The 22669-nt window shown below is 42.6% G+C and overlaps 1 protein-coding gene across 14 annotated transcripts in view; it reads left to right on the top strand.

Moving 5' to 3' along the window:
- tenm4 (teneurin transmembrane protein 4) overlaps positions 1-22669 on the top strand; it is a 194603-nt gene that overhangs the window by 110451 nt on the left and 61483 nt on the right. For 9 of the 14 annotated variants that reach the window (XM_074640402.1, XM_074640405.1, XM_074640400.1 and 6 more), the window contains 8 exons: positions 717-927; positions 5713-5814; positions 6527-6721; positions 8305-8505; positions 12470-12655; positions 15933-15959; positions 19122-19268; positions 20133-20349. In XM_074640402.1, the coding sequence (XP_074496503.1) occupies positions 717-927; positions 5713-5814; positions 6527-6721; positions 8305-8505; positions 12470-12655; positions 15933-15959; positions 19122-19268; positions 20133-20349 (1286 nt within the window). The remainder of the gene's footprint in view (positions 1-716; positions 928-5712; positions 5815-6526; positions 6722-8304; positions 8506-12469; positions 12656-15932; positions 15960-19121; positions 19269-20132; positions 20350-22669) is intronic. The other 5 variants (XM_074640406.1, XM_074640407.1, XM_074640410.1 and 2 more) reach the window with 1 other exon arrangement.

Genomic DNA, 22669 nt, shown 5'->3' on the forward strand with positions numbered 1-22669 from the left:
ATGAATCACGCGAAGATACGGGGCTCAGGGGCCAAGAGAGGGAGATTTTTCTTTACACTAATTTCCCATCTATGTGCAGCACTGAATCAGATATATATTGTTATTAATCATATTTGACTGCTCGGCTCGCAGAGTTTAGGTTTCTGCCGTAAACGTAACTGTAGTTCAACAAATTGTTCACAGCATTATTTTTGTTTGCATTAATGTCCGATGTGATTTATTTTCCAGCATGTTTTGTCTCTTTTCTCTATTTTTACTTCAGAGGAAGTAATCTAGAGTGGAGTTTCCGTGCTGCGTCTGATTACACATAGAGTGGCAGATGAGTCAAGATTCCCTTCCTTATGTAGATGAAAATGAAATGCCGTCTCATTGGTATTCATTGAGTCACTGCTGATATGAAGCAAATCGTTGCAGATGTTATTTGGTAAACACTAACTTACATTTTTTTTTCCCCCGCCAGCTTCCCTGTTTTCATTTTAATAGTTTTAAACATGGCTTTCATATAAGATATGTGGATTAAGCAATTATCACAGCCCATCCAGCCACGATGTGCCAAGACTTACTCGAGCTCCTCTGGAATGATGAGTTATTCATGCAGACCAAATGATGCTCCGCTATAAAGAGGGCTGAAAGCACTCAAGTCTCATGTGTCACTCTAATGGTGTGTCTGCGGTCCATCTATCAGTCTTTCTCACTTTCTGTGTGTCTGTCTGCAGTTTGACTTTGTGGAGCTTTTGGATGGGCGGCGGCTCCTCGCCCAGGACATTCACGGTCTGGAGGGGCCCGTGGCCGTGCAGCGGAGCCTGGTACCCATCACCACACACGACACAGGCTTTATCCAGTACATGGACTCGGGCATCTGGCACCTGGCCATCTACAACGACGGAAAAGAAACTGAAACTGTCTCCTACCTCACCACCGCCATAGGTGAGCGCCCTGGGCATGACTTGCTGCTTAAACCTGTAATAGCAATCCACATAATCCCTATAATACCAACCAGCAGCACTCCGCAGCAAACAGCCCAGACTTGGGGCATGAGTCAGAGGCAGTTTTTTAGCAGATCTCAATAGCCAAGGAAAGTGCAGGTTAATCAAGGTGAAGTTGAATATTACAAAAATCAGGACATCAGTGCTATCCTGCCATGCCCCTGAGTAGGGCATCGAGAGATCATAATATCCTCATTAGCCTGAGTGTCTTCTCAGCGAATCAGGGGTCCAGCTTCTGGGAACCATTTGCATACAATTCAAAGTATGATTGTACCCTCCTGCTAGTGCCTTTTTTGATCATGATTTGCTCCAATTTCCATCTACTTTCCATACATCAGAGTAGGGAAGATATTCCTCTCCTCCGACTAACTGCGTGTGGCGCGCGGCTGTGTTTCAGACGTGCGTCCTTCTTTGTGGAGGTGATTCCGTTTTGTACGCCCCTCTTTGTTCTCCCTAAAGCGCCTTTGATTGGCGCCGCTGTATCAAGCAAGGTGTGAGAGGGCCCGAGGTGTCGACTTTCACAGGGATGGCAGCTGGGAGCTGTTCTCACATGCTCTTTAATTAAAAGCTCCTGGGCCAGAGTCCATCTGTGACAGGGGGCTGTGCCAGGCAGCAGATCGATGAGGAGCTGTCCTCAACACCAATGTAACACCAAGTGGAGACAGGCAAGAGACGCTACCCCCCCTCTCCTCACCTTGCTGTGCCAACAACAGCTGTAATTCAATACTTAATATATGATATGACACAAGGAGGGGGAGTCAGGGCAGCGTGTTTACTTTTGCTTATTTCGTCTTGACTGGGCGTGCACGGAGGCCTCCTGTGGTTTGCATCAGAGAAAACACTGTAGATAAGGTATTCTGTGTGCAACAGCTGGGAGTGGGGAGAGGACGGGGTGGGGCAGAGTTAGTCAGAGCTAGAATTCTGCCTCTGTTCATTTGTATCAGAGCTGATCTGCCCACAGGAGCTCAGAGGGAGGCAGAGGGCCCCTTTCTAAAATGGGTCACCGGTTAAGTGCCCTTCAGCAGAAATTGAATCTCACCAACTGCCTGAATTGTATTGAGCCGTGGAGGGATAGCGTTGACCTTCAAATAGAGCAGCCCGGGCATAGAGATATATGTGAACAATATCTAGAACAGGCGCTCTGAGAGACACAAGCAGCATTGTTTATAAGACACTACCAGTCAAATTATTTTTAGTGTTTCTGACAGTGTTGGCAGGAGAAGATGTCTTCTTTTACCGTCAGCAGGACACCTTGTGCTCTTTACGTGTATTAAATGAAAGGTTTTGCTTGTTGCACATAGCCATGATGCCATAATACATCTGGGGGGATAGAGCGTCCCTGTCTTTAATCTGGGCTCCTTGGCTCCTCATTACTTGGCTGTGGCTCCATGGCAATGTGAAATGTGTCCCAGTGAATGTTTTGTATCACAGCCCTCTGGAGCATGAAGCCATTTGTCCCTGCTGCCTGGTGCCAGACATGCTTCAGCCCAGACACGGCGTCCTACAGTATACAGGGGGAGCAAAAGCGAAGGGGACTCAAAAGACCCAGCACCAATGTCTTCCTCTATATCCCGTCTCAGGATATAGCAGAGGCTCTCTCTGTACACAACCACCCATCATTCAAAGGTGCTGAGCATCCTCCGAGAGCATGGCAAGGCGCTGATTAAACCTGCCTGCCGCACGCTACTGTGTCCTCACCGACTGGAGAGACTCACACAATAGTTAGCTCCCCCGATGTGAAAGGGTAATGAATTTCAATGAAGCTCTGCTTGAATCCATGATTTATGCGTTGGCCTATGTCGAGTATGTGGCTAAGAGATATTCATGGCCTTCCCTCCCATGCTCTCAGAGGAAACGCACCCAATAGACATGGGAAGTGCGTAGTCTACTAAACCGCGTCAGCGTTCAGAATGAGAGCACTGCAGCTCACGATCACTCAATTAAATATGTTGGTTTTGACGGTTTGTTGATCACCAAAGACCGTTAATGTAAAATGCATGGCCCCTTAATATGTTTAAGCTGGATCTTTTTTAAATTACAACCCCGCTTAGTTTTTTTTTTTGTGAAGCTGTGAGATTCACGCCAAGAAAATCTCTCCAGCATAATTGTACTTCTGGGAGGAATTTTAATGGCCACACACACACACACACACACGCACTGCTGGTTTCACTAGCTTGGAGCAGAAAAGCCCAGGCCTCCTACTGTAAGGTAGAAGTTCTTGTTGAAATCCATCAAAAACCCACCAAAAATGCTGATTTGCCTCCACCACCCAGGAGGATAGTCTCCCCTGCATCCCCTCACTAACCCAACATGGCAAAGGCAAGCCTGCAGCACAGAAAACACCAGCAGCATTTCTTTATTTCTGGTCTGCCTCTATCTCTTTCTCCCTCTCCCTCTCTCTCTCTCTCTCTCTCTTTGTCTTTTCTCTCTGTCTTGCGTTGCATCCTCAGTGATGATTGACTCTCCAGAGTAAAGGGAAGCTGAATCCATGGCTCACATTTCGAGCCCTTTGTGGAGCACAAGAGAGTCTTTGTTCAGTAAGTTTTGCCTCAGAGCCTCTGCCGCCTGAAGGCAACGGACAAGATTGAATATTTTTCAGCACCATTTCAGGCTTAATTCAGCGAGCTTCACGTTTCAGAATTCTGCTGCCGTCGAGCGCCTCGGCGGTCACTCTTATTTCTAATAAAAGCGAGTGTCGGGACATGGTGGTAGAAATAATTATTTTGTCAATTTATTTGGTTTAGTTCGAGGGATCAATAGAGGAAATGATGGAGAGTGTTGTGCTGATTGTTTGCATCACACAAAACTGCCCCTCAAAACAAAGAAAGATAATAATAAGCCACAGAATCAATTGGATTCAAGGTAACTCCAATCACAACTAATGCTGTGCATACAATACATAAACACCATAATAACTGCAGTATAACTTCCATTGGAAATGTATTTATAGAAAACATATGTGATTCTGTGCATGTGTGAGTAGAAAAAAGGGAGTTATTAAAAGTCCATTAGCATATGATATTCTAAGACCTTGAAAGATAAAGAGGAGACTGGAGGCAAGGTTAAAGCTTTAAAAAACATTTATTGTATTGGCTTATGAGCAGGTACACAGAAGACTCACATTAAGCATTTTACATGTTTCTGCCAGGAGGTCTTCATCACAGTAAAGTTATTTCTACATGAGGGCCATCTTGTGTTCAAAAATTAATTTGAATGTTCCAAAGGTTGTCTCACAAGCTACTCGTTTTTATTTTTTTTAAGTGACATACTGAAAGACAACACAGCATGTCACATGTCTGTTCTGTGTACAAGGTGAGATACCACTATTTGATTTGAGCCCAACTACATTTAGACAAGGTGCCAAGATACCTTTTGTATGTCCCAGTGCAATTTTCATTGTTTCATTTAGTGAATTTCATTTTTTTATACAGAAGGGCAGGTTTTTTTTTTTGTCAAAGATCCAATTGATAATATAATGAAAGAACACATTCAAACACAGCTGCTGTCAATGGCCCACAAAAGGAAATTTAAAGGGGAATATATCGTGCTCATTTCCAAGTTCATACTTATATTTTATGTTTCTACTATAACACATGTTTACATGCTTTTAATGTTCAAACACATTATACACTCGCGGCTGTCTCTTTAAGCCCAGCCCCAGAAAAAGCCCAATCTGCTCTGATTGGCTTGCGGGAAAAATATGGTAGTTCACAAGCCGTAGATGGAGGCATTCTATTCTAATGATCCTGCATGTGACATAAGAAGGGCAGCAAAATCTGAATGGCTTGTTGAATCACTTGTTTAAGGCAGCCCACAAAAAATTGACTACACATGTTTTATATCTGTTCAAAACGTACCTTAAAGCGAGATTTATCAAGTATTTAATACTCCTTATCAACATGAGAGTGGGCAAATATGCTTGCTTTATGCAAAGTGCCAAAATTTAGCTCAAGTTTGGAGCATTATTTAACCTCCTTCACGACAAACTAGTATGACATGGTTGGTGCAATGCAATGGATTCCTTAAGTTTTCCAGTTTTATATGATGTTATTAAAACTGAGCCCAGTACAACCTCAGAAAGATCGATTGTGTTAATGTGTTAAAGAAATCAGTGGCGTTAAAAGGATTTTGCGTTATCGCGTTAACTTTGACAGCCCTACAAATAAGTTAAATAAAAAAAGAAACATAAATATATATATAGACTGCAGACAATTCATTGTGATGAATAGACAAAACAGGAGCACAAAGCAGTCTGTCTGGCCTTCTCTTTGTTTCTGCCAATACCTAAAGCAGACTGAAAAATCTGACCATAGAAGAAAACCTGATATAGTAACATTACCCATGGCAAAGGGGGAAAGGCAGGTCCCAGTGAATCGCCTGGTTGCAGTGTGCCATAAAAGCGTCAGATTAGGTTTGTCAACTGATGCGTGTCACTTATCACATCCAGTGCATTCTGAGAATCTCTCTTTGCTTTGTGACGTTTGGTTGAAGCCCAGACGATCAGAGTGTGTTTACTCCTTTAGTGAATTCCACCATTTGGGTGAAACATTAGTAACACTCAAAAAATGTTCTGCAGTGAAATAGAAATGTTGACAGGATTGGAGCCTGCGCTTATCACTGTCATTAGCGAAGGCATAATAATCAACCCAAAGAAAATGAGTGGGAGGAAAAAAACATTTTTTCAAACCGCATTACTCAGAAAAGCTCCTGATTACTCTCTTTGCAGATTCTGTTGATGACTGTCCCAGTAACTGCTTCGGGAACGGTGACTGTGTTTCTGGAACGTGCCACTGCTTTTTAGGATTCAAAGGACCTGACTGTGGGCGAGGTGAGTCACTCCCTCACTCATAACGTCTTTATTGATCTACATCATTCATACATAACATTTTAGGGGGGACGACCAGATTATATTCACTGCGTGACCAGAACAAAGCAATTTTAATCTTTCAATTACTTTTTATTGTACTTGAGATCTTTCTTATTAAATTAGGCAGTTCTACTCCGGATGATTCATTTTTACCTCCATCTCTCCTAATGGTGTATTGCGTTACGCATAAAAGAACTCTTGAATAACTGTATAGGGAAGAGAGCTTTAGATTACAGGCCTGGTATTAAATCCTTCTTTCAATTATTGAAACCAAGGCTGTTTTATTTTCCGCCAAATCAAAAAACAACAAGGCAATGTGTTAGAATGATAGTAGTTTGTTTTGGTTACATCTTTACACACACCGCCATCTGCTATCCATGTGGTGATCGGCACCATATTTGACACTTTTTATTCAACTCTTTTTTTTTATTTCCAACAGCCACAGAACAGCCGTTGTGTAGATATTAGATATTTGGTTTTGTTAAAATTGGGTCACAACTGCCCCGGATTCCAGTATTGTGTGCGCCGCATATTGTACACTGCAAAAACCTTTTAACATTTCGGTCAGAAGCTCGTTGTCAGATGGAGGCTTTAGCACACACTCACTATTCTTTGAAGCTATGGTTTGGGGGGGTCCATTCAAATGAATGTATGCTGTCTGCTCTTTTCAAAGCCGCCTGTCCAGTGCTATGCAGCGGGAATGGTCAATACCTTAAAGGTCGCTGCATGTGTCACAGCGGCTGGAAGGGCTCCGAGTGCGACGTTCCCACCAACCAGTGCATCGACGTCACATGCAGCAACCACGGGACCTGCATCGTGGGAACCTGCATCTGCAACCCGGGCTACAAAGGGGAAAACTGTGAAGAAGGTGATTGTTTTCATAAGTCACGATAATGTATCCTAAACTTATAAAAGTCCTACATAATGTGGCTGGTTGTAGCCACCATCTTAGCTTGTTAGTGCTTGACATTTTAATAGAATGCTCATAATGGGAACGGCTATTAAGTTGGCATGGCTTATTTAACAGTCTGTCCAGTGCTGTAGTAAAGACAGGACATCCTTTATGAAGATCGTTATAGCCATAACACTTCACAATATGCATCCTAGGTGACTTTTCCTGTATAAATCGTGGACATAAAGCATTACGTTAATCGAAACAGTCCATTTATTGCCTGAAATTCAGACACAAAGTCTGATGTTAATCCATTAGGAAGTCCACATTCACCATGCTGGATAAGGCTTGGCCAGATAAGATTGAAGGAGCCATTGTGTTTGTCAGCTCTTGAAGGCTCTCATTTCAAGATGAAAAATGGACCCTGGGAGTTTGATAAATGGGGTTTTGTGACATCCATAGGCCCCCCATTCTATTTTGGGTGGAGTGTTAGCCATAAGGAGTGGAGGGGAATGTGGACGAGGGCCCTTTAACATTTTTACCTTTCTTCCGTTCGACCTTCAGCCGTGATGATTAATTGCCAGGAGAGAGTTTCTTGTCAGTTAGCCTCTGATCTTTGTGCCTTGTGCCCAAACCATCTGCTAAGAGGCGAGAGATCCTGTTTGTCTTACTATGACGGCCTTTATACCCATTTATGTCATGGTAAAGGGGAGCTGCCATGGCGCGGCCTGCTGCTCTCAGTCGCTAGACATTGCTCCTGCTTTGGGCCCGTTTGCCATCTGTGTGTACCGTGCAGATCTTGTCTGGTGGAAAGAACGCTATTATTTTTGATTATATGCTCCCACAACTCTTGTGTCTTACAAAGGGAGCATTCATTAAACAAGATGTCAAGGGAAGGGGTGCTATAGAAACAGGTATTAATTTGATATTTGCATACTAATTGAAGTGATGCTCTGTACACTGATACAGTGCACAAAAAAAGATGCAGCAGAGGGAAGCCAGTGCAAGGCTTCCTCAGTCACAGTGATCTTCAAACAGTCTGTAAACTAGAGTGGAGCATGCCTAGGAAGTGGAGCTGTTGCCCCAGGCTTTTCCTTACTTTACCCAGTTTTCTCCTTTGCATTCTGCTAATGTGGGTTTTGTTTTTTTCCAGCTTTGAACTACTCATCCTTGTGGCTTTCATTTTAGAGAAACATGCTCCTATTAAGACACCTTCCCTCTTCGGGAGGAATTTTCATTATGAGTTGATGGGAGCGTGCCAGCAGGAGCGTGGGCTGTACCTGTAGTTTGGTACCATAAGCCACAGTGCCATTTAATTACCATAGTTTGACTGTAAATCTTGTCTCCGGTTTGAGAGAAAGTGTGCCTCCTTGTGTTATTTTCTGTGTTCCTTCCCTCTGTACGTTCATTGTAGTTGCACTAAGCCAGCTGCAGCAGAGCTGCGGCCCACTGCAGGTGTCATTCTACTCCGGCTCAAATAGAGACGCCAGATTACCTCTGAAAGAGGGAAACAGCAGGTGACTGGTGTGTCTGACACTGTCTCTTTGGAACCCTTTTAGTGGACTGTATGGACCCAACATGCTCAGGCCGAGGGGTATGTGTCCAGGGAGAGTGCCACTGCTTTGTGGGATGGGGCGGGCCAGGATGTGAGAGCCCCAGGGCCTCCTGCATGGACCAGTGCTCTGGACACGGAGCTTTCCTGGCAGACACCGGGACCTGCAGCTGTGATCCCAACTGGACAGGCCATGACTGCTCTACAGGTGAGTGCTTCCCTCAGATGAGAGTAAACATTGGCAGGATTTCCTTTCACACACCAGTGCTGATTTAGCTCTGATTACCAAGCAGAAAAAAAGTCACAGAAAATATTGCATAGGTTAAATTAATGTTTTTTTTAAGGGTAGGCATTCAAATAGAGCTTTATATAAAAAGCAAACATAATTTAATTATGAAGTGAGTAAATAATGAAATAATATATGTAGGGCTGTCAAAGTTAACGCGTTAACGCCACTAATGTCTTTAACGCATTAATGCAACTTGCATTTCGGAGATTGTTTTAGAGCTAGAATTAAGATACTGGTATCATATGAAACTAGAAAACCTAAAGAATCCATAGGTACCAAACATGTCATACTTGCTTGTCTTGAAAGAGGTTAAATAACGCTCCAAACTATACATACATTTTCATAAAGAAGCATATTTGCCCACTCCCACGTTGATAAGATTATTAAATACTTGACAAATCTCCCTTTAAGGTACATTTTGAACAGATAAAAAAAATGTGCAATTCATTTGCGATTGATCGTGATTAACTGCGGACAAACAAGCGATTCAATATTTGAATCGATTGACAGCCCTAATAATTAAATTATAGTTTAGCACATTAAAGTAAAGCACATAATATAATACATCAGTTGACTGTTTTTCTCTTTTTTATCACAGCTGCTCTAACACTCTAACACTCCTGACAAAATAGTCATCACAATCAGTGAATATATTACAGTATCTAGTATCATTTCTTAACTTTCAATATTTGCAATTTTATTGTAATACCTCACAACAGCAGCAACATGTAATAATCTTGACATCTTTGTCAGTTTATCTCCGATAAAATCCTTTTTGCCTTTTTGTCTGCTTGATTCAATTTAACTTTGATAATTGCTAGGCTCCCTCACAGAAGTAAACATTTCTGATTATGTTAAAAGAAAATGGCTCACATAAAATCCTCAATTATTCACACCAATGATCAGTTGGAGGTCCACAGCTAGCAATCAAAGCCTGGTTGATTTTTCTCTAAATGTATTTTTTTTTCCGAACGGTTTCATCTTCCAGCTCCACATGGTTAGCTGGCAGCCAGAGGAAAGAGGGAAACGTGCATAGCGGGGATATTGTCAGAGGCATGATCTAATGCAAGTTAATGCTCTTTCTTGAGTTCTGGCTTTCTTCGCGTTGGCACAAGGCTCACAGCTGATGATAGCTTTTTCTGCTCCGGAGGATCGTTCCCATTGTGTTCATTTTGTCCACGGGGAATGTTCTCTCTTGGTAGTCAAGAATAGGCTGAGCATAAGATACAGTTTTACAGCTAGAATATACCTTCTTGAGGCTCTAAGGATGAAAAAAAGTCCTGCACAATTTAGGTTGAGCTCTGACAGCCGCCTGCCTGCACATTTACCATAGAAGTATTTTACTGAAAAACCTCCGTGAACTCAGTGGTAGACTGTTAAAGAGCTGTCAAATGTGGGTATCTTAACATCACTTACTTGCAGTGTTGGCAGATGCAAAAGTTCCACAATAATTTTTCTTTTTCACTTTAGCCAGCTGAAGAATTTCACAATTTCCCACATGTATAAATGCTCATAGTATGAGACTACATTCCTGTTTTATGATCATTCTCTGGCAGATTAAAGCTTCAGATGGCTCAGTTTGAACAGGCGGCCTCTGATGTGTTGATAATCAGTACATCAGCTCTTGTTTTTGTAGAGGCTGATACAGTTGCAGCCTTCAGCTGCTTTCAGTTTCCACTACGTAATTTGTATTCTCACAATATATTTCTGAAATGAGAGTTTTCGTCCAGCAGTCACTTGGATCCATGAATCCCTTTATATTCCAGGCAGACACAATGACCTATTAGGTAATCCCAGGGATTTTGAGGGAAATGGGCAGTTAGTCTGAGTTTGCCTCGCAGAGAAAGAGCTCTGTAAATTATGATGAGTTGGCTCTTTATCCGCCTTTATCCTGTTCATTGTCGAGCTTTCTGTGGTCTAATACAACACTAAGCTCGGTGGTGGGGTAGTACGGCTAGCAGCCTATAACCTTGCGGACTGGGGGAAGAAAAAGATGGAAAGCTTTCAATATATCGTTCAAGATTCTTTAATCCCCCCCTCCCCAATACTTTTAAGTCACAAACTCATTTTCTCATGTGGCTCTGGAACAGTACAACCTGGGTGTGCACAGTTGGTAGTAATGCTGTTACAAGCCATAAAACAATGCCCGAGGTTTTATGTCCTTTAATATGTGTGTTTTTATTCCATTTTTGCCATTCTCCTACCCAGAGGAAAGTTTGTTTACACGGTCCTTCAGCGCAAATGGTAACGGCCATCATGGGGATGGGGGTATTTCTCACTGTGGACTCCTCTGGCCACGGATAATGAGGGTTTGCCTGCAGGCTGTAATTGCATCTTTATCACGTTAAAGGTTTCTCCTTTGTTCCAAGTGAACAGTTGTCTCACAGTCAGTTCGAGTCTGTTTTTTTCTCTGACCAGTGTGTGCTCTAATAAATCTAAGAAAGGATGGGATGTTATTTTTTCAATTTACGTGCTAATGAGATCACTCAAGATGTCATTATTATGTTCATTAGCACCTCCTATTTAACTGTGTTAATATGGTCTTTAGGGGATTTAGGAGGAGATGTAGATGCACAATAAATAATTATTAGAAAATGACTGTTGAGCAGACCTCTGGAACCGAATCCTGTTTTGATATTCTGTTTGCATGTGAAATATTTTGTGTGTGTTGTAGCAGTCATAAGGGGCACCGATTCAAATGCGGCTAGCATGCTGTACCTCTAAATCAAAAGTCAGATGTAAAATTAGCATTTGCCTAGTTTAACAAAGTGCTGAGCTGTAATTAGCGAGGGAGAGTGATTTTTTAAAAAGCCTTTTTAAGCTGGTAATGTCATGTCATGGTTTGTGGCTGGAAATACCACTCAAATCTAATTTGTAGCAATGACAAAATAGGCACTGTAAAGGCAGTAATTGACTTATTAAAAGATTTTACCTCCGGTTCGGTCCCCTGTGGTCATATCTGAATTGGCTTGGCTAATAAGCCAGGAATACATGGCTATTGTTCCCTGTTGCCCAAACTGCTAAGCCTCTTTTTTTTTTTTTTTTAACACAATAGTTAATAAAGAGGTTAGAGGTTTCAATGAGATTCATAATAAATATGTCAGTGTTTAATTTCTTCGAGCTCTCGTCTTGTCACACTCTCCCTCGAGTTCATGAGACGCGGGTAATGTCCCAGGCTCTATCGCAGCCTGTCAGGGAGGTCTTTCAGCTGCCACACAAAAGCGCCAGCCGAGCTTCACTGTGGCTCTGTCTCTCAGTCTGAATGTACTTCTTCCTCTGGCACACCGCACTTAGGTAGAATAAAAAAGAGCATATTGACATCTTATGCCTTGATTCACGCCTTGAATAATTCTACGGAGTCATACTTCCTGCCTGTAGCGCATAGTAATGTGTCAAAGCTATGGAAACAGCATGTACGACAAAGGAGATATAGTAAGGTTAACAGTTTAATCAAAACGGTAGTGCTGATATTGTTGCCATTGCTGCAAGAAGTTCCAGCTGTGTTATTTTTTTCCTCCTTGTGTGAGAAAGAGGTGAATTTACAAAGAGGAGAAGAAGCAAGGAGAAGAATAAGTCTGCTAAGGCCGCCACAATCCATGTCTTTTCTTTATAATGGACTTATTAGATTTGTATTGTCAAAAAGGATTGCCCCCTTATGAGGTGCAGGAATTTCTTTTCAGCCGCCATCAGACAAGGTAGTGGAGCGTGGCCGCCTTTCCTTGACAATAACTCCTGGATTTGTCTTTTCTTCACCCTTGTTGCCTCGTCCCGTCACCGCCTTGTCTTCCCTTTCCATCCCACTTCCACCCCCCTTCCTTCCTTTCTGTTCGTCTTCCCCCCCACTCCTTTTTTTGTCTTTTTTCTGTATCCCTGTCTCCCACAGAGATTTGTGCAGCGGACTGTGGTGGCCATGGCATTTGTGTGTCGGGCACCTGCCGCTGCGACGACGGCTGGATGGGCACTGGGTGTGACCAGAGGGCGTGTCACCCTCGCTGCAACGAGCATGGCACTTGCAGGGACGGCAAATGTGAATGCAGTCCAGGGTGGAACGGAGAACACTGCACTATTGGTAGGATGGGAAGAGGGTTTGGGCTCGGGTGGGGGACTCCTGTGTGTATGTGTGTGTGTTTGGGGGGCCAACAAAGGCACAGGCTGTCTGTCTGTCTACGTGCGTGTGAAGCGCTGGGTGTGAGGGGAGGGGTCCAGTTGGGGAAGAGAGGGGGGAAAGCATGCTTAATTGAATTTGTGCAACTCGGTAAAGCATGAACAGGTTTACTCAAGGATCTGAGGCTTGCCTTCATGCATTTTAATGTGGGAATGTGCTAAGGTGTCCTTTCATTTTACTCATCCTTTTCCTCATCTCTTTCTTTTCTCCCTCTCCATTTACTATTAATTTCAAATGCTGACATGTGAGTCATTGTGAGCAGATCAAGCACCACTTTTAGCTCTGTGTTTATACTGACAATTGTTATTCTGTAAACACTTTGCGAAAGTTAAGTTTCCAAGACCTTGACTGAATGTCAAGACCTCTCTTGAAAACACTGGCTCACTTCAACCTAAAAAAAAAAGAAGTCTCAACTGAGTTTTCATTGTGTTGCCAGAGAGTGAAGTCATTAAGTGTTCTGTGTTTTCTAGTGGATTTCATAATCCGTTAGCGGAGTATGCCAGCAGCGGTTCAAGGGTTGATAATGTTGGCTCTTTTCATATTTGTTAAAACCCTTTACAGAGAGAATAGTTAAGAGGTAGAAGGAGCCGACTGAATTTTTGCGAAATGTACAGTACACCACACTTTATATTGAAAATGAACTTTCAATATGTTTGCTTTTTTTAATTCCTGAATAGGTGGCATTCCTCGTTGTGAGCATTTTCTTGTCATAAGGAACTAGTGACTAGGTGTAAGAAAAAATTGCAATATTATATATCGATTCTCAAAACACTATACATTTTTAATTAATAGTTTACATGCAAATATTAACTCAATCAATACTTTATTTCATTTGCAAAGAGATGCGCCCTCTCAAAGTAGCGCTACAATGTCCGATGTTACAGGGACTGAGATAAATGCAAATGCAGATTCCACTGATCTGACTGCATTAAAAAAACATTTTTTTTACTCAGATTTTATGCATATGGCTGTGTGTTCTTAACAGCGTGAAAAAAAATAGATTTTAAAATTGCAATACATCGCCTAGCTTACAGTATCGCAATATATCACAATATATTGAATCGTAACTGCTGTGTCATGATATGTAACGTAGGGCTGGGCGATATAGAGAAAATCAAATATCATGAAATTTTTTGACAAAATACCTTGATATCAATGTTGCAACCATATTGTATGATTGACCACAAACATATTTATTCAGTGAGATTTTTGATAATCATCAGTAATATGGATATAATGACTAAGAGGGTAAAGGCAAATAGTAAAACAGCTAGAATAGTCTGGTTAAGTTCAGAAAATGACATCACTTTACTGTAATGTAGTCTTTAAAACCAGGAAAAGACACCACTTACTGTATGCCATATGATCATATCCAAAATCTAAGAAGATTTTTAGTCTCATATCACGATATTGATATAATTTTGATACATTGCCCAGCCCCAATGCAGCGTATCGCCAGATTCTTGCCAATATACAGCCCTACTAGTGACTTCATTAAAATGTAAATGTTAGCAACAACAGACGCAGCCAGTTGTTATCATAAGTAAGCAGTAGTTGACCTCTTGTTTGTGACCTCACTCCTCTGTTTGAAGGACGGCATGGAGATATTTTTGAGTCATGGTGATGGATGTTCTGAAGTTTGACAGTTTCATCGTTAAGTGTATTTTGAGCTCATTAAGACGAGTGTTTTAATGGAGCTTAGCTTCATGATATTTGATGTCAAGACTGTCAAACCTCCTCTAAACACCAGAGGAGACCATCCAGAGGACATGTGATGCCTGCTTTGCAAGACTGCAACTTTACCATTCTCTCCCCGTGTTGCATTGATTCTCTTACCTTCTCTTGTTTTTCTTAGTCTCTCTTATTTTTTCTATTCTTCTTCTATTTCTTTCTTTGTTTTATTTGATGGAAAGTCTCTGAATGCATTCACTCAAGTATTGTACTTCAGTATAATTGTGAGCTATTAGGTACTTTACTTGAGTATTTCCAATATATTTTTTTCCTTGTACTTGTACTCCACTATATGTCAGAGGGAGATATTTTTACTCCACATTAATTCGAATGTTGTAGTTACCGCCTTTACATACACAATATGTGGCAATCATATAAAATACGATGCATTCATCTAGGTTAAACTACCCAGGCACTGCTTTGTTGACAGTTGCCACCTAACATGGTAGCTCCCTCATTATCATTCTATGATCCAACCACTCAAGCATCAGAGAGGAAGTCGGAATACAATGCCATCTCTTCCCCCTCCGCCACAGCCTTTTCAGTGAACAGAAATTTGCAACTCCCACACACATAAGTCACTAGGGAGATGGGACAAAAGTTGAGAACGCTAGTCTTAGAGGTGGAAGCTTTATTCCATATTCAAATAGATGAAGATAATTTTTTCTCGCAGTATTCTCATGCATATCTCGGGGCAGAGCTGCTCGAGTACAGAGCCTTGACTCAAGTCTGTGAATGTTTTATACGCTGGCCTTACATTATTGATGGGCCTTTTATAAGTGCCATATTGAGATCCCCACTCCCTCGACAAGAATATTCCTCAGTGTCATCCATTAAGAAGCCAAAGATCTCAATTTAAATCAATTTTCATTATTGAGAGCTCTGCGTTGGCCACCGAGCCCCATGCTGTGGAGCACAGGAGGTCCAATTTGGCCCCCACTATTGCCGGAGCGTCTGGTGACCTCATCGTCTATAGAGGTGTTTCAAGATTAAAAGCGCTTTTCATCGAACATCCTGACCTCCTGCGCGATATTGCTTGAGAGATTTAAGAGTGGTAATATGTGCATCAATCACGCTGCTTTTGAAATACTCCCCTGAGATATTCAGCCGATCCCGGCGGTTGATAAATGGGGACAGATTGAAATGTTCCTTCTGAACATATCACTTTTTTACCCTTTCTCTCACTCTTTTCTTTATTTCTCTCTCTTATTCTCTTTCTCTGTGTTCCACAACCCCCCCGTCTTTTCCCCCCCGTCTCCATCCCTCTCCCTCTGTGTTGGATCGTATTTGTTGTGTTGCTTGTAATGCATGATTTTGCTTCATGACTGCACTTTTCCTTTTTTTTTTTATTTCCCTTTTGTAATGTAAACTAACACCTTGCCTTGCCGTCTTGTCATGGAAGTGGCACTGTTCAAACCTCCCTTATATGTCCTGTCTTTTATCTCCCAAGCTCACTATCTGGATAAGGTAGTGAAAGGTATGACATTCCTCCTTCCTTCTATTTTTGCCCTCCTCCCATTGTAACTCCAGCCAGCATTAACCAACCATGCACACACACCATGCTCTTCCCCTACATTGACATATGCAAACACTATGCACCTCTTGTTGCCCCAAACAAGTCATTCTTAAGATCCCCACCTCCCATCAACTTTTTGCCATATTGTCACACAGTAAATCTCCACTTAGCACTTTCACACCTGGTGAGTCAAAGTTGTGCTGCTTTCTATACATGTTGAATATTTGGTTTGTGTGCGGCCTTGCTTTCTCAATAGGGGGGTGTTGGGAAAGGGGCTTCATAACCTGTGCCATGCATTATGGATGAGTGTGCAGCTGTGAGCAGGGCCTGATAGGTGCTGAGGCCGCATCCTCTCTAATTAAAAGAGTTCATGGTCTGGTTGGTGCAGGGCAAGCAGGGGGTGGAGGCTCTGCAGCAACCCTGCCTTTCTGCCTCCAGCGCCCTCTCTCTCTCTCTCACTGCGTCCTTGGTAATGGACCACCTGGCATGAGAGCCGCTGCCAGAGGAGTCCTTCGAACACTTGCAGCCTCACGTTTGGAGCTGTTTCAGGCAGGCTCGGGCAGGGCTCAGCAGGGGCTCCTCTCTGAAAGGGCTGCCAATTAAGTTGAACCGGTGCCAGCAGAGAGCGGATCTTTATTTATCCTTGTAATAAACATTCGGAGCTTACTAATCATCTGTCTCCACTGGTCTAACCAGAGTTGTTTTGTCCATTTGGTCAATAAAAGGACGGCTAATGTCCAAACGTGTCTCGGAGGCAAGACACTTTCTAATGGCATTAGCCTTCAACTGTGAGTCCCTTTCTTCAGGGAAACGAGGAGAAAATTGAGTCGGGGATTATTTATTTTTTCTTGCAATTTTAATGCTGGATCCCCATTGTTCAATAGGCTGCATCACGGTTGCTCCTTTTGTTGTTTACCTTTTTTTTACATGGATTCAAAGGAGCCCTACAGAGTTCAGCAAAAACCTATGTTCCTGCTCTATAGTATACGTATGTGTAAAGTGTAAATGAAAAGGCTGCACTTGAGAACGCACCATTACAGGTTGCAATGTTTCATGATTTGCTCTCTAAAAGCTTCATATTTTAATATTAAACTTGTAAAACAATAAAAATTAGGGCTGTCAAAGTTAACGCAATAATAATTTGTTAATGCAAATTTGTTTTAACGCCAATATGTCTTTAACGCATTAACGCAACTTGCGATTTTTCAGGTTGTAGCAGGCTCAGTTTTAAAGCTAGAGTGAAGATACTGATATCATATGAAACTAGAAAAACCTATGGCCAAATAATGCTCCAAACTTAAGCTAAATTTTGGCGAGTAAAAACTGGCATGGCCATTTTCAAAGGGGTTCCTTGACCTCTGACCTCAAGATATGTGAATGAACATGGGTTCTATGGGTACCCACGAGTCTCCCCTTTACAGACATGCCCACTTTATGATAATCACATGCAGTTTGGGGCAAGTCATAGTCAAGTCAGCACACTGACACACTGACAGCTGTTGTTGCCTGTTGGGCTGCAGTTTGCCATGTTATGATTGGAGCATATTGTTTTATGCTAAATGCAGTACCTGTGAGGGTTTCTGGAAAATATCTGTCATTGTTTTGTGTTGTTAATCAATTTCCAGTAATAAGTACAGTATATACATACATTTGCATGAAGCAGCATATTTGCACACTCCCATGTTGATCAGAGTATTAAATACTTGACAAATCTCCCTTTTGAGGTACATTTTGAACAGATAAGAAATGTGCATTTAATATACGATCATTAGCAATTAACTATGGACAATCATGCCATTAATCACAATTAAATATTTTAATAGATTGACAGCCCTAACTATGACTCATATGACTCATGATACTGTTTTTTCTCTGTATTGCAACAACCAAAATGCAACTGATGCATTCCTCAGCTAACCATGTGATCTACAACACCCATCTATTCCTGGTGCTGCTTTTACCTTTTAGCTTCCTAAATACTTCTCTCTTTTTCCTTCTCATCACTGTTTCTTCCTTCGTCTGATGTTTCTCCCTTTAATACACGTCTCTCTTCCTTTCTTGCTCTCTCTCACTCTGCCGCTCCTTTTTCTCCCCGTGTGATGTAAGAGCATCGAGACAGCCGCCCCAGTCTCTTTAGTTGATAAAATGGGTCAGCTTAGCATTCTCTCTATCAAGGCAGCTTGCTAACAACACAAACTGTGACAGACTCGTGCGTTTGATATCTCGAGATGTTACCCTCTGCCTCAGCGAGGAATCACAAGGTACCAGATAAATGCCAAGCAGCCCTAGGAATGGGTGAGCTAATCCTCTGATCTATGCCCTTGTGAAGACCTATCCGGAGAGAACCGGGGGAATGTTTTCACCTGTCGGTCTGCTCCAGCCTGCTCTCGGCTCCCCTGGGGTCACATGCCCAGGAACACAGTGCAAGCAAAGTCCTCCCCTGCATAATACTACTGAGCTCAGCCTCATACACCTTTTTACTATTTTATATTGCATTCTGCTTCTCTTAATGACAGAATGCACACGCTCCCTGAAGGGATAATGTTATTGATTGCGAAGAAGAGACAACTTATCAGAAACGAGAGCAAATAATGATATAGAGCTTTTGTCGATAACTGCTATAAATGCTCTTTTGTTGCAGCTCATTCTATTTTTGTAGCAATAATGCTATGATCATAATAATGACGGTCACATTTGAAAATCACATAAAAAACTGATCCAATTGTGCGCAGGAATGCCAGCGTATACACCACTGCTCTCATTATCCAGCTGTAGTAGCATAGATACAGGAGGCCAATCTACTGTAGTAATGAGTGAATATTGATTTAGAAGATCCCTCTTATCTGATTTTACTGCGGAGGGATATTAGGAGCTTCACAAAAGGTGTATTGAATTAATCAACTTCAGCTGAGAGTCATTATAGCCACCGTCACCCATTTAATATCTTAACATGTCTTTAGTCTATCGCTGTCAGCAACAAACCATCGTCATCAGCGAGTCCTCGTTGTTTTATTGTTGGTGTTTGTTCACAGACAATACGCACTGTTTACCTGTTCCCCCATTAAAGCTGCTTTATTTGATATTCTGTGCCGACCTCTGTCTTTGTCCTTTTTTGTTACACAGAGGGCTGTCCTGGTTTGTGCAATGGAAATGGTAGGTGCACTCTGGGTAACAATGGCTGGTACTGTGTGTGCCAGCTGGGCTGGAGGGGCACTGGCTGTGACACCTCTATGGAAACTGCCTGCAGTGATGTCAAGGACAACGATGGAGGTAAAATCACAAACAACACACAGCAATGCCCTCTGACACTGGCCAGGCATCAACAGGGACTCTTAACTAGACATGATTGGACTATAGAATGAACCAGCTTTGTGCTTGAGAACATACTGTACCTGCTTTATGCTTTCCAGGCTCGCTTGTACTCAGGTGAGGATGAGGAATGGCTTCCAGTGAGTTACCTGGACAACACGTTTTTTATTAAGAAGCAGAGTAGCTGGCCTGAGGCCCCGAGCATGCATGCATGCGCTGGCCTCAGGAGGAAGTCCCTGCTCTGCCCTCTAACTAGCCCCGAGCAGAGCCAGGCACACACACAGAGCCAGCCAGGGGGGCTGCACCGCTCGTGAGGCCAAGTGGAAGACGTGACTTCCTTTCTTCCAGACCTCATTCTGGGCTCGAGCTACGCGTTAGCATCCCTTATTTATGCAGGGACTGTTTGTCCCCTCCCCATCACTGTGCAGGGACTACAGGGCTCTCACTGGCAAAGAAGGGGTGCTGCTGGGGATTTGACTGACTCCTGACAGCAAGGTTTATTTTTATCACCCATCTGGCCAGATAGGCCCCTGAAAGCAAAGGGTAGGGAGTCCAATGACCCACTTTAGTAAAGTAAAGTGCATTGCACAGCAGCTCTTACTGTCTTGTATTATTTCATCTAAACTACAGATAGAGAACCAAAGCAATTCCACAGTCGTTCAGGACGAGATGTACATAATGTAGCTCCAATCATGCAACAGTCAAAATGAATAATGCCCCGGTGACTCCCATCTATATATATATATATATATACACTTAGTTTCTTTTGCCAGGTGTGTGTCCAGGCTGTTGTTTAATTAGAGAGTGTGTGTTTGACCTTGTCAGATGGCCTAGTGGACTGCATGGATCCAGACTGCTGTCTGCAGGCAACCTGTCACACCACCTCTCTGTGTGTTGGCTCCCCGGACCCCCTGGACATCATACAGGAGACACAGATGTCCTCTGCACAGAGCAACCTGCAGACTTTCTATGACCGGGTGTACTTCCTGGTGGGCAGAGACAGCACCCACATCATCCCCGGAGCCAACCCCTTCGACGGCAAGTGAGTGACTTGTGCATTACTCTCCCCACAAACACCACATTCTGTATTAAAACCAAAGCTGTTCTTCTCCTGGGAATCAATATTAAATTGAATTCTCTTTTTTTTTTGCATCATCATTTGTTTTTCATGCATAAATCTCTTCTGAGATCATACTCATTCAGTTAGTTAAAGTAAGTCAGTTGAATTAGTCATTGCTGGATTTAGAGGACCGCTATGTAATATATTTACTGTAATAAATCATAGAATGACCGTTATATGTCATCAGAGATTAAGGAAACATGCTGAATTGAAATACTGGCTTCTCCGACAACAATGCTACAGCCAGTATGTTCCACTTTGAAATTTCCATTCCGGTCTGGAACATCTGTTTTTGTTTTGGCCGGTGGGATCCCGTCAACTGAACATTTCGACACCCCGTTGCCACATATGAAACAAATTTGCGTGCAAACCCAACGTTCTGCAGCCATGGAAGCAAGCTAATGAACTGGATCAACAGAGATAACGTTAACATCAGATTCTACCCGACCTGAAAAGCCTCGGCACATCTCTCTGTGGTCCGTGAGCAGCTGGGTTATCAAGGCAGCGACTATTTGAGACACAGCCGGTGAAGTGATTCCGACTACTGCTGGACAGAGGCCTAACGTGGTTGTGTCTAGAAGGTAACCTTCAAATTGTGAAAACATGCGCTGCTATCAAGTATACCGAAGGAGCGGACGGGCCACGGCTCCAATGTTTTGAATTTGGACTGCTGTGTCCCATTTTAAACGCTAGCTGTCAGTGCTACATAGTGTTCCTTTAAAGCTGGAGTGCGGAACGTTTGTCTCCCCCCTCTGGCAGTGAGAGTAATCACACAAACAGTGTTCAAGCTGCAGGTGAGCTGCATCTCACCCGGTGATCCGTGTTTGTCCGCGCTGTCGATCGCTTTTATTTTTTTTTTACTTAAATCCCTCCTCTGAATGCCGAGCATCCACTCCAGAAAGTTTCTTTGACGCTTCTTAGTGTTTTCTGCCATAAGCGCCACCATACTCCTCTCTGCTGTTCCTTCACTATGGTCTCTCCCTCCCCTTCCTGCCCACTTTTGCTTTGGCTGGCTGACGTAAAAACGCATCACCGTTGCGCCAGCACGGTAAAAATTACCACAGACATCACAACTCCGGTGTATTGTGAAATACAGCTTTACCTGGCAGCGATAGGCCTAATCATCATTGTGTGAACTTGCATGGACTTGACTTTAACGGACGTTCATTTATATGTAAAAGTCCTGCACTCCAGATTCAATATGTTTCACATTTTAATTCAGCCACTCAGGGTGCTTGACTATGATTGTACACCCAGTAGTGTAGCTCTGCTCATTTCCATTGGATTAAAGAGTGATCTGGTCTGAATTTGCATTATAGCTAACATCACGTTTTCTTAGTAATGACATTTCAGGTGCAAGCACAAATCAATCAGTGGCTTTCATTATTAATGTAGGCCAGTGCAATTACAGTGCTGTGGTTATTGCTCTGACAGATCTTGGCGAGTGTACGTTTGCTGTTTTTAACCCAGACCAAAATGTGTGTGCGAAGGAGGGGAGGCAGCGACAGGCAGCGGAGGCTGAGATGGCACAGGGACCGGTGGCGTGCTTAGCTAGAAGGATGATGGACAGACAATGATGGACAAACGTAGAATGTCGCAAAAAGCAAGGAGCATTCCCTGGCACGAAGAGGCATCTCATATTCATGTATTGTGATTACTTTTACTGTAATCCATCTGAAGCCCACCCCCCAGAGGCAGAGCCCACGACACCCCAGCCATGGAATCTGAGAGCGCTTTCATATCAGGCAGGATGGCTGTCAAAGTCCCATTAGATTCCCCTGCCTCTCTTCTCCTTTGTCTCCTTCTCTTTTCATCTTTAATCGCTTGTGAGGCTGCTCTGTCACCTTATTTGCATCCCACTTGCTTATGGATCTCTCTCATCTCGGCTTATTATACTTCTGTGAAACAAACAGTCAAAACAAAATAAATTGAGCAAAAAAAATATGTTGAGGATATTTCAAATTTTCGTCTCCGGTGATAAAATTTCATAAAGTGGTGTCAAAAACAGCAGACGAATCAAACAAACTTCACAGCATGGAGTTGTTATTAGAGGCTTTTTGCTTAATTTTTTTTTTTCCAAAGTCATGGCAGAGGGTTGTAGTTTCAGACATTACTATTTTTAGTCCAGCAGAGCTGTTGCTTTGTTCTTGAAGGGAAAATCGATTTGAAAAGTGTCCCTGCTCAAGCAGGATCATTTCCATTAGTATAATTTACAACACAACACATCTTAGTATTAGGTGCT

Source organism: Sebastes fasciatus, chromosome 7 (genome assembly GCF_043250625.1).
Source record: "Sebastes fasciatus isolate fSebFas1 chromosome 7, fSebFas1.pri, whole genome shotgun sequence".
NCBI lineage: Eukaryota > Metazoa > Chordata > Actinopteri > Perciformes > Sebastidae > Sebastes > Sebastes fasciatus.